This window comes from Saccoglossus kowalevskii, chromosome 9 (genome assembly GCF_978046115.1).
Source record: "Saccoglossus kowalevskii chromosome 9, keSacKowa6.1, whole genome shotgun sequence".
Lineage (NCBI taxonomy): Eukaryota > Metazoa > Hemichordata > Enteropneusta > Harrimaniidae > Saccoglossus > Saccoglossus kowalevskii.
In genome coordinates, this window is record NC_140649.1 from 35,022,663 (window position 1) to 35,035,837 (window position 13,175).

At 32.4% G+C, this 13,175-nt stretch overlaps 1 protein-coding gene across 2 annotated transcripts in view; it reads right to left on the minus strand.

Moving 5' to 3' along the window:
- Positions 1 to 6,696: 6,696 nt before the first annotated feature.
- LOC102803001 (zinc finger protein GLIS3-like) overlaps positions 6,697 to 13,175 on the minus strand; it is a 49,740-nt gene continuing 43,261 nt past the window's right edge. For both annotated transcript variants that reach the window (XM_085503454.1, XM_085503455.1), the window contains exons 9-10: positions 12,120 to 12,431; positions 6,697 to 11,005 (exon numbers count right to left, since the gene is read on the minus strand). In XM_085503454.1, coding sequence (XP_085359580.1) covers positions 10,890 to 11,005; positions 12,120 to 12,431 — 428 coding nt within the window. In that variant the 3' untranslated portion in view covers positions 6,697 to 10,889. The remainder of the gene's footprint in view (positions 11,006 to 12,119; positions 12,432 to 13,175) is intronic.

Consider the following 13,175-nt stretch of genomic DNA (forward strand, 5'->3'; position numbering starts at 1 on the left):
TTTAATCAGATTGATTCAAGCTTTTAATTCTTTGAAGAGGATCTAATCAAAAGTACTGTAAACTGCTTTAATTTCACAGTGGAATTGTTACTATGGCAACTTTTGTGCTGGTCCCAATTGGTTTTATCAAATTATCAATCAGCAAACATTTTTAGAGAATCAAATATTGGTGGTATATTGATGCAGTTTTCTCAATAGTTTATCAATAGTCACATTTGTCGATATTCACATTGTCAATATTCACATTTGTCGATCTTCACATTTGTCGATCTTCACATTTGTCAATATTCCTATTTGTTGGCATTATTTGTCAATATTCACATTTGTCAATATTCACATTTGTCGATATTCTCATTTGTTGATATTCACATTTGTCAATATTCACATTTGTCGATCTTCACATTTGTCGATCTTCACATTTGTCAATATTCCCATTTGTCGGCATTGTTTGTCAATATTATTATTTGTCAATATTCACATTTGTCGATATTCTCATTTGTTGATATTCACATTTGTCAATATTCACATTTGTCAATATTCACATTTGTCGATCTTCACATTTGTCAATATTCCTATTTGTTGGCATTATTTGTCAATATTCACATTTGTCAACATTATTTGTCAATAATCACTTTTGTCGATAATCTCATTTGTTGACATTCACATTTGTCAATATTCACATTTGTCAACATTATTTGTCAATATTCACATTTGTCGATACTCTCATTTGTTGATATTCACATTTGTCAATATTCACATTTGTCGATCTTCACATTTGTCAATATTCCTATTTGTTGGCATTATTTGTCAATATTCACATTTGTCAACATTATTTGTCAATATTCACTTTTGTCGATATTCTCATTTGTTGATATTCACATTTGTCAATATTCACATTTGTCAATATTCACATTTGTCAACATTATTTGTCAATATTCACATTTGTCAATATTCACATTTGTTGATACTCAAATTTGTCAATATTCACATTGTTGATCTTCACATTTGTCAATATTCACATTTGTCATATTAACATTTGTCAATATTGACATTTGTTGATACTCAAATTTGTCAATATTCACATTTGTCTATATTCACATTTGTCATATTCACATTTGTTGATATTATTTGTCAATATTGACATTTGTCGATATTAACATTTGTCAATATTGACATTTGTTGATACTCAAATTTGTCAATATTCACTTTTGTCGATATTCACATTTGTCAATATTGACATTTGTTGATACTCAAATTTGTCAATATTCACATTTGTCGATATTCTCATTTGTTGATACATGTATTTACATTTATTAATATTCACATTTGTAAATATTCACATTTGTCAATATTCACATTTGTCAATTGTAAACCACTTTGATTTTACAAATTTTCTGAGTCAGTGAAAATCAGCATCTCAGTGACTTTTGCGATGTTTTACCGTAACATCCTCGTATCACAAACGTTTCTAACATTGAAAATTAAATGGTTTATATTCACATTTTTCAATATTTAAAAGTAACAATCGTTTGGCATTACTGTCATATCAAATGTACTGACTTGTAAAACCACATCCGTGCCTCACATTAAAAACTGATCAATTGATTAAACATTTTGGAAAAGCCGGATGTCAGGTGATTTAATACACGTATTTCTTTGACGTTGTATAAAGTCTTTTAATGATAGATGATTCAGTATTTGGTCACACAGCCCTTTTGCAATCACCAGTGATGGAACAGGGTGTTCAAATTAGAGCAATAATACTACACATGCCAAGTGATTACTTGCATATATAAGTTGATAGTCGTGAACTAACAAATCCCTTATCTTCCACCCATAAGAGGGTTTTCATATAATTGTAATCTGTTAAACAGAAACAAAGTAGGATACATCACAAACTATTTCAGAGTTGTTGTCTTTTTTCTTTTGTTTATAACTGTTTTTGTTATTTAGTGGTAGAGGATACCTGTGGTATGAGTGATGGGATTATTTTTATTTGAGAATGATAGTATACTACGCATAGCTACCTCATTAAACAAATGCCATGTTTTTGATACTACAGTTCCTTGTGCTGAGCTTGTATTACCGGTAGCTACTCATGATTTATGCATTCACTGGTTAAATGCCTTAAGCAAAATGAGGTAGTAAAGGTAGCCAAAAAAAATAAGATGAATCCAAGCAACAAAAAATCAAACAAATGGTACATATAAATGTATGATGTATTTGGTGTTTTCAATCCAAGTTTACTTCTTACTTGGTAAATTTAATTGCATACAAAGTCATAAAAATACTTCATCCATACCTTTTCTATGTAACTATTTCCTACTTTTGTTATGGGAGTACTTTTATCATAACTTTTCTGTAGGAGTACTTCTCTATATCAATGCAGTGGAAGTATTTTTTCCATACCTTTCCAAAGGGAACACTTCTCCCAAACCTTTCCTATAAGAACACTTTTCCCCCTATCATTCCTATGACAGAACTTCTCCCATAGCTCTCCTATGAGAATATTTCTCCCATACCACTCCTATGGCAGCACCTCACCTATACCTCTTCTATGGAAATACATTTCGTATTACCTCGATAATTAAATACACCAAAAGATGGAAAGATGTAACCATCAGTCTGAGCCCTACTTACAAATGTACTCTATGCCCTTTTAGACCCTCTAAAAAAATGTTGTAAACAAATTGCTTTTCAATCTGATGGAGAAAGATAGAAAGAGTGGTGACCTCAAAATCCAAATTTCAACTATGATACCTTCTAAAGATTTTTTTGACAGAAAATTCAATAATATTGAAATTTGTGTAAAGTGTATTGTCAGAATTTTCAATAAAAAACTGAAGAAAAATGTAATTGTCAAAATTAATCGAAAACCGCAATTTTCATGATAGTTATAAAATAAAAAAAACTTGTGTGCACATCTCTTTTATTTTCTGGGCTGAAAACTGATATGTTTTATGAAGACAAGAGCTGTTTAGATTTAAATATCAATTAGATCAAGAATCCAATTGATTCAGAATATGGAGAATTTAGTTGCCATTAGTTACCACCAGAGCACCAATCATTTCAGAATTTAACATATACATAAATAAGCAACCATTTGATTAAAATGTTCTAGTAGTAATAATATAAATACTTTTTTGAACTTTGTGAATGCTGGTTAAGATTTAATAAGGTGCTGTTTTTGCCATTTTGCTGCCTCTCGGTAATTTCTTATTGGTCTATTTTGGGCGATATAATTTGTAAAGATGAATTTTGTATTTACACCATTATTGTAGGACACTATTATGGATCAGAACTGAATGCTTTGAGTTTCGAGATCAAATATTTGTAACTTTTCAATAATGAGGGTTAACCGCAGTGTCTCTGTCCACATGGAGCATAATGACAATAACCATTGGAATGAACTTAGATTTAATCTTAAATTGACAAAGTAAGTAAATGGTGGTGGTCGTCGCAACTATGTGCGTTCAGTATGGCTGTTATACTAGGCATTGTAACTGCATATACATGCATATGCATTATTTATTTGCTCCAAATTTAAATGCAAACAGTTGCCATGGCAACCACCCACACTTTAATTGAGTTGTCATACCACATACAGCATGTTCAATGTGGGTTCCATTCGACACAAAATTTAAATGTGTGAATGTGGCGCTGTAAGTTAGGGAGACTTTCATTCAATAGTGACTTCTATCAACCAATGGGATGATTCAAGTCATATAATTTGAATCCACTTTACAGTACATGCCTTATTATAATGTTAAAAATTTTTATGAATTTTTCAGTAAAAAAAAAATAAGATTTTCACAATTTTCATAGTGTTTACTCTTTACCTTGATTAGACTTTTTTTTTTAATTTGTAATTTTTTGCTTCAATTGTATGTTATCTTTTTTGATGTACGGTAGCCTGTAAATAAACTTGGGTACAGTTTCCATGGCAGAAATGGCGCCCTCTATATTTTGATAAGATAAATTGGGGGCGCTATTAATAAAAGTTTCGTACATTACCATGACTAGAGTAAGTGTAATTCTAGTAATATCATAATTCATTTATTGATAGGTATAGAACAATGACATGTATTAATGAAAAATAGAAAATTGTATATGCATGACTTGGAATTAGGTATTTAATAAAAATATTAATTTTATGATAAGAATAATTATTGAATTGGTTATGTATAAGTTTAAGCTGCAGAATTGATGCATATTCTGTTTGTCATCAGTCAATAAATAGATGGCAGATTACATTCACAGAGGAGTGTTTGTGCTATTAGAAGTAGAAACACATGTAAACCCCAATCTTGGAAACATACTGTACTGTGTTATTCTCTTGACAGCTGTGTAGCCATTCATGTGCAAAGTACGTATGTTATAACAAGTGTGCCAACAAACAAATACAAAGCATTTATTGGTAGTATGTTTGGTGTGCATTCACTATGGTGATTAACAACAACTTTACCTATGCGGTAACCATAATCTGATTAAAGTTATGTAAATAGGTAGATGCAGGTTTCTCTTCTGTATCAGAGACTCACAGCACATTCTACATATGAATTGCATTCTCACAACTCTCCCTTCTAACTCAATCACAGATTGTCTTACTGCAATAAACAAGGTTATTCTGTATGAGCAGTTTGTAACACAAATCCTGATTGGTTGATGATCATGCAATATTTAATTTCTGGATGTATTAGACTAGGTACCTTATTACCAGTCTTATTCCAGTGTGCCGCTGTTCGATTGCCCCACTGTTAATTTGAATATGCAAATTATCCGAACACTTGATGACAGTTGTGGAGTTTCCCCGCATATTCTGTGTTTAACTGATAGTTGCCACAAAGTATGATTGTCCCATACTTCACAACAGTGTATATGTAAATACACAACTCTCCCCTCTAACTCAATCACAGATTGTCTTACTGCAATAAACAAGGTTATTCTGTATGAGCAGTTTGTAACACAGATCCTGATTGGTTGATGATCATGCTGTTAATTTGAATATGCAAATTATCTGAACACTTGATGACAGTTGTGGAGTTTCCCCGCATATTCTGTGTTTAACTGATAGTTGCCACAAAGTATGATTGTCCCATACTTCACAACAGTGTATATGTAAATGGTTAATAAAATAAAAATATTTGTAGTAATTCCAGACATTAATAAAGTGGGTGACAAAAACAATACAAGTTTGGTTATCAGGTGTGAATAAAGCCAACCAAATAGATACAGACATACAAACCAAATATGGATCAGATTTTATTAAGACTGTAATGGCCGTCTATATCTAAATGTAAATTTTTGTATAAAAAAAAATATGTAGTTTCATTGGTTTTGTATCACTTATCAATGCAAATTATTAGTCATATAGCACTTAAAGTATTATATCGTGCAAATACAAATATGATATGTTTGTAAAATTGGTTACTTAATAGCTTTATTCATGATAAATAGATATAATGTTGACAAGCTACTTTTAACTGTAAAATGACTAATTTTCACTGGGTTTAAATTTCGCTGATTTAGCATTTCAGGCATATTTAGTGGGTTTTAAATTCACGGTTTTATCATTTAGATAATGTGTTCTATGCTAAATTTTACATATTCACTGGGCTTTAATTTAACGCATTTTCCAGTCAGAAAAAAATAAGCAAATTTAAAACCCAGTGAATAATTGACTCTTTTACAGTATCGTAATATGATGCTAAAATTGTTACCGCTATTTTAAAAATGGCTTTTCCCTTACCTGAGCATCAACAGATATTGTAAGATCGGGATAATGCCAGGGATGGACCAAAATCTTTCTGGGGGTGGCTAAGCTAGGATAGAGGAGAACACATTGATAATTCATACCTGGTCACTCTTAGCAGAAATAATGATTGAGCCCTAGAGATTACATCACTAACAATTTTCGGCAAACCTACAAAGAAATACAGTAGTCAATACAGACAGAGTCTGATATATTTTTACTGATAGTAGTTTAGTAAGTTCTGGTTGTCTCAAGCACTACATTCACACGACCATGGAATATTGACACATTTTTGTTGAATCTCGTGTGAATCCACTGCTGGCACAACATTCTAGTGGTTATATAACAAATTATATCACAATTCAGTTTCTGAAACAAGCTAAATTGGCCTCGTTGATGCAATAATTTTCCAGTAAAACCCTTAAATTTAAATAAACTTTTTATACAAATTGTTACAAAAATCTGTTTTAAACATATACCAGTAATTGTAGATTTCAAAGTTGCATTATTCTGGATGCTAACAAGGAAGAATGCAAAAACCTTGTGTCATGACTCTGTAGATGACAGATAACCCAGGTGTTCCTAACCAAGGTCTGTTTATTTTGCCTCAACTTTTCAGATTCAGTGAGTATTGAAGTCAGCCCTCATTGGCTGTATGTCATCCCACCAATTTATGTTAATTGTTTTTTCAAACTCTAATGGGGTGGGGGGAGGGGTGTGTTTTACAGTCATGTCTGTGCTAAAGTCAAATGCATGTTATCTTGGTAGAATCTCAGCAGGAGAAACAAGTTTACATCAAGAGTGTGTAACAAGACTCCCCAGGATGAAGCATATGATTAATATGCAACAAGACTCCCTAGGTTGATCCACATGATTAGACTGTATCACAACTTCCCATAACGAGATTATTAAGAAAGATTAACAAAAAACCATAACAACCAACATTTCACATATATGCCAACTATTTATTAAATAATACGATTTATAGACAGTTATGTAACCATGGAGATCAAAATGTCTGTCGTGCAAAAATAACAACAGTTTCATCAGTAATGTGAATGTTTACAGTACAAAAATAGTAACTCTGTATGTTTTCACATAGAAGGCCACATGTAAGATCCAGGACATAGAAACATGATACATTTCTAAACACATCTTTAATTTCAGCTAATTCTCTTAAAACATGGAATGGTGGTATACTGCTGAGTTGAACTTAGATTTCTTGTGACAACTGTTTCTCTGCACCATTTTCTTTCAGAGAAGTTTCTTTTTGCAGTTGTCATTCTAAACTGAAATGTCTACCCAGCATGCTACTTTTTGTATATTACCATGGGAATAATTCTTTTAGTGAGATATAATTATATCCCAATTAGTTAATTCAATGATGTGAATGTCATGTCAGACTTTCCCAAAGTTAGTGACACCTTATCAATTGAGTTCATGATTATATAGAAATAAATGAAAACTACCCTCTACTCAATGTGCTCTGTAAATGGACGGTAACTCCATATAAACATTAGACAAGCTAATGACAAGTTCCAAAAAAAAAAACATATATAATACTTTGGTCTGAGATCCTAAACTAATAATTTGGTTATTTGTAACCCAGCTTACCATTTCTGCGTTAAATGGGAATAAATTGAGAAAAAAGTTTGTTTTTTTGGCTTGCAATGAACTAAAAAGGAAGGTAGTGTTGCTGTATTCACTTGTTGTGCAGTTATAATATTGCACATAACCATAGCAACCATATCCTAGAACTTGTGTTACTGCTGTTAGTAATACTCCAGTCTGATTTACATATCATTTCCCTGCATTGTTTATTTGAATGGGATGGAGTAAACAAAATCCATGATTTTACTCTAATGCACCTAACTCCCAACTTTGAATGGATTGTAATTTGTTTTTGATTGGCTGCCATTGCAAGCAGCAGGTCATAGTTATAGAATTCAAACTGGAGTCTAATATGTAACAGAGGTTTTAGAGTATAGCCACAGCAAATGGGGACAACCATTCTAAACCAAGAATAATGTTTAGACGCATATTACATCAAATTCAGGGAACTCTTATCTGACTCAATTTGTCAACCAATCAGGGAACACTTTACTAAACTGGGATATGCTAACCAGCGCTTTGATACATTAGTACTGATTGGTTGTTGATCACACAAAATTTGAATGTCATAATTTGAATGCAACATTTTTATGTATCTTTTTTATAATTTACAATGGCCCTCAAGAATCCCCAAAAGTTCAGGACTGTTCCATTTATAAAAGGGGGGCAATGTCATGGAAGGTTAGTGGAAGGGGCATTTTTCACTATAAAGTCGCATAGTTTAACTACATACATGGTTACATAATTTTACGATAAAGATATATTTATATAAAGACATAGAAATCAGCAATACATATGCAGATAATAATCATAATAATCTGCATAACCATACAATAAATGCTTTGAAAATATACATTATTCTATTTAACTCTATAAATGAAAAAGTTACACAAAATAGTTTTCTTGTCATTGCTAAGGAACCACTTTCGTCATAGTAACATGGTCAATTTTTTTTATATTTCTCTCAGTTTCATCAAATACACATTTGCGCTGACCTACTCAAAATGAAAATAATTTATGTGTTAAGCAAAAATGTTACCATGGTAACAAGTGAGAAGGAGACTGGAAAAATGAGCGGAAAAGTCAAAATTATGATAGGGTACATATGTGAATTATCTTATATCAGATTAGACTTACACTATCATGTAACTTGCAGGTATATGTAGTTTATGTATTACAAAACATCAACTATGATACACAAACGTGTACACAAGTTTTCAAGTAAAATAATACAGATGTGACCAATCAGAGAAAATCAAACCACTGCTTGGAAAATGGACTGACTCATGTCAGTCAGGTTTCTGTGGGAATACTCCACTTCTGGACTGTTCCACTTTACAAGCAGGGGGGAAGAAAAAGCTTCAGCTGATGTGCACACAGACACAGTGACAAGATGACTACACTCTCTGAAACTCCAAATGAGACTTAAACAAGAATAAAGTGATGAACTTAACATGCATATCACCATATATACAAATATTTATATTATATATATTTAAGATTTTTAAAGATAATAATTAAATAAAATTGCAGTGCATTATGGGTAAAATATACAGCGTTTTTAAAGTAATGTGAAAAAGGAGATGAGGTCCCAGAACATGTGCTCATTGTCATGGCTGCCTATACAATACACAAAGAAATGAATTAGGAGGAGACAAGAAACACCAACCCAACAAACCATTATCATGCATGTTAAAAGTTCCATATAAATAAATACTATGAGTTTGGCACTTTATTCGGTAAATTAAAATCACTTTGTCAGTTATTTATAAGCAGAAATTTGAAGGAAAGTACCTTGGAAAAAGCAGAATACTGGTTTACAATAGCAACACAGAAACTAATAAATACCCATAAGTATTTGGATTTGTTGCTATGGGTGACAGTGTTGTCATCTTTTAAATTCTGGGTGAATTTTTTTTCTTTTTTAAATAGAAGAGTCTGTCAAGAATATTTGATTCCAATGTCATATGAAGGTCATCCAGACAGGATATTGCACACACTAAAAAAAAAAAAAAGTTAAAACATGCAGCAAAACTGTAGCAGCAGAATTCATTGCCAACACCCTTAATAATACACAAGTTCCATCGAGCACTTAGAAATTGGTCAATGCCAAAAATTCCATCCTTCAATGATGTTTGAAATCTGTTTTGATTTTTTTAAGTAAAATTATACTCAATTTTTCAAAGCCCACATAATTTTCCATTCAACAAAACATTTTCTGTGTATTTCTTTTCATACCAATTTTCAACCAAATTTTCAATAATTGAAAGAACTGTGTATCAATGAACAATTTCTAGGGCCCAGAATTGTGTGGTCATTTTACTAAATTTAACCAACTACATACAAATCATACTTGTATTTTAATATATTAGAATTATTAATTTCTCTGCATTCTACTGTTTGATATTTTCATAAAATGTTTGTAGTTCTCATCATAAAAAACAAAACAAATCAGGTTCATCAAGTCACTCTTGTCATGGAAAACTATTTCACACACTGCCATGAAGGAAATGATGATGAATATTCATGAAAACTTTTGCATAGATCTGATGAATATTCATGAGTACATTTTGCATAGAGCTGATGAATATTCATGAGCATGTCTCCATGTAAAGAAATATAATTTAAATCGATGAATATTCATTCATTCATCAGCGCACAAGAACATACTGTGAGAAAATAGTCAATGAATATTCATCAGCCTTAAAAGTTAGCTTTAGCAACCTGGGTTCCTTATCAAATCCTGGCATGAAAATAATCTTGTGGTACAAAATTATATTTATATTTATGCAAATTATAAATAATTTTTTTTGAAAAGAACTCAAATTTCAATCATGTTTTGTTGCTCATTTTTGTGCTCACATCCACATCTCTGTACTGACTTCATAAAGCAAACATGTTGACATGAACAAAATTGTTTCAGTACATGAAATGATTCTTGTCCCTCCGAATGTGAACATATAAAAATATCATTAAAATAATAACAAGTACATTTTATCTTCTATAAAACGTTATTTATATAATATAAAGAGTCATCACCATGACGACTATATCAACCAGCTGCAACAACTCCTGTCAAATAAACGGACGAATAGAAAAAACTTTGGCTTCAGAAGTACAGTTTGTACATTTCAAACAAGTAAGGTTCCAACGATCTCACTGTACATAAGTTACACAACAATAGATGTCCACATGGTCCACAACAGTTATCTTGTTGAATAAATGACAAACAACATGTACTGGATCATCAAAGAGTTCTCTTTGATTGGATAATGAATTCTCTATGAAAGAAGTTTCAGATTCATATTGGGATTTACATTCAAGCTGACTCTGGCCTCGTAGGATTCCATCTACAAATGCAATCAGGACCTGTACATCAGGATACCCGACTATGACATCATGAAATTCAGGCGCATGCATACAGGATCTGCGCACAACCAAGATGAAACAGCAGAGATGTATCCCATATGGCAATGAATTTGAATCTGCATACACGAATGGTATTTCTGATTGAGATTCATGGGTGTCAGTCGGCATACACAGCTGAGAGTTGACTTGGACATCGGTCAACAGCACTCATCTGTAGCAGTTCACTGTCAAATCCAGAAACACCGAAGTCACTTGGGGTGGATGTTAAATCAACTGTTGAAAAAAATTTTTTAAAAAAATTAAAATAGGATTATCACATTTATAAAGCATTCTTTCAAATAATCAAGATCTGTCAGATACAGAGAGAGAGCAAAAAAAACAGTAAACCGCTTAAAGCATCTCAATGCAATTGTCAAATATACAAAAGACAAATTGTTATGAATTCCACACTTCAGTGACTCTTGTGAAAATTTTCACTGTGGTTCTTTAAACACTGAATCACATGCAGTTACCAGAAGCAAAAATTAACAATTTACAGTATTAAAAGTTTACTGGCAATCAGATCTTAAGGATAAGGGTTGAATATGTTAATGAAAGTGTTGCTGTAATCAAATCCTCTGGAAAATAAACTGAATTTCACATCACATTCAATGGCTGGTAACCTTTATATGTACTTTCTTCATAACAAAGCTCTAATTGGTCAAATTTCAGACCTCAGTTTGGAACAGCAATTCCAGAAATGCTGAAGGTCAATTGTTAGTTGTCTGAATACAAGGCAAAGTGCATTCTATCACTTACAGACTTCAATCACTCAATACACGAGCAACGAACCAATTTGTTTTCTTCTTTTCTAACATTCAATGCAGTCAACAACCGTAACAAACATTGCTTGGCACATTCGTTCTGCTCATAATTAGTGTTGTGTTATATATTTTGAACATATTTCATAGTCAGAACTTGTCAGCTTCCAACCGGCATTGGACATGACTTTTTTTAGGACATTTTGGCACTTGGATCCATGTAAATTTTAGATTTAATGGGATTGAAGGAGAAAACTCAAAATAGTAAATACTGAATACGTGCGATTTTTTTACATAAAGCGTAAAGTCATGTTGTTGTTTTTTGTAGTTGTTGACATAGTGTATGATGATTTAAGTCACTATAGTGTCATTGTTAAGACTATCTTTTAGATAACAGTAAGTAGAAAGAAGCAATGCGATGAAGTCGGCAGACAGGGATATGCTGTTACTGTAGATAATGTACAAATTCTTCGGAATATACAGTAGTAACATGTTAAGGAAGAGATGGAGAGTAAACCAAGGGTGGTGAGAGGGTGAACTATTTTTTAAATAAAATAAATTTATGAAATGATATGAAATATGCTTACTTCTTTCATGCAAGGAATGTGCAGATAAGGCTCGCTCTATTGTTAGAGACTTAGCGGAGAACACTCGCTCTATCTTCTCAACATCGTAAGGCACAGTGGGCGATAGAGTTTCCTCAAACGTGGGAATATTGGCAAAGTTGTGGGGACCCGGTTGATTATTTGACATTTGATTGTGGATGGTCTGCATCAGATGGCGATTGTTGATAACTTCTAACGACGGACACGATGTTTGTCGCTGGTGGTTGTTGTTGTTACTGTGTATTCCAGCTTCAACATAAATTGCTTGATTTGACTGTTGATTCATTATCAGCCCTGTAAAACAATGCCAGAAAAATGTTTAGCAAACCTAAATATTTATTTGATTGTAATTAAAAAATAATTATCACATCAAAACTTAGAAAGTAGATGTTGACTGTAAAAAAGGTGCATTGAACCATTTATAATATGTTTTTGATTCCATTTATGGGTATTGGCAAAGTACCAAAATGTTTTTAACAACAATAGTATACCATTATGTATATTTTTTTAACGATTCCTGCAATGTGCACATACTGTATTGTAACACGGCCAAGTGGCTTTAACACCTGTTTACAATACGAGATATTCAGCCATTTTACCGGTCCTTCTGAGTGCATATTGTTCTTTAGGGACAAGGGTGTGTCATCCCTACTTTTGTTCGATTTGCGACAACCTGGAGACGAGGAACACAATGGGTCATCCTTTGTCACTTGTTGAAGTGTCTTCATTGAAGGTAGGGCAAGACAATGGACACACTCTACAACTACAACAATAGACTGTGTTAAAAGACCAGTTCTAATCTCACGCATCCCTACAATGTCATCAGAGGGTTAAAACCTTGATTTGTTCGATACGGTCGCTGTAACCTAACCACAACAAAAGAGTTGATTTGACTTCCCTATTTAACCGACCACAATGTAACCCATAGCTTAATAAGACCAGACAGATTTCGATACAACTTAAAGACATTTATGTACATATGACATACACAAGTATAGGTCTGTGTGGTACTCCTATAGAAAGATGAAATGTCACATC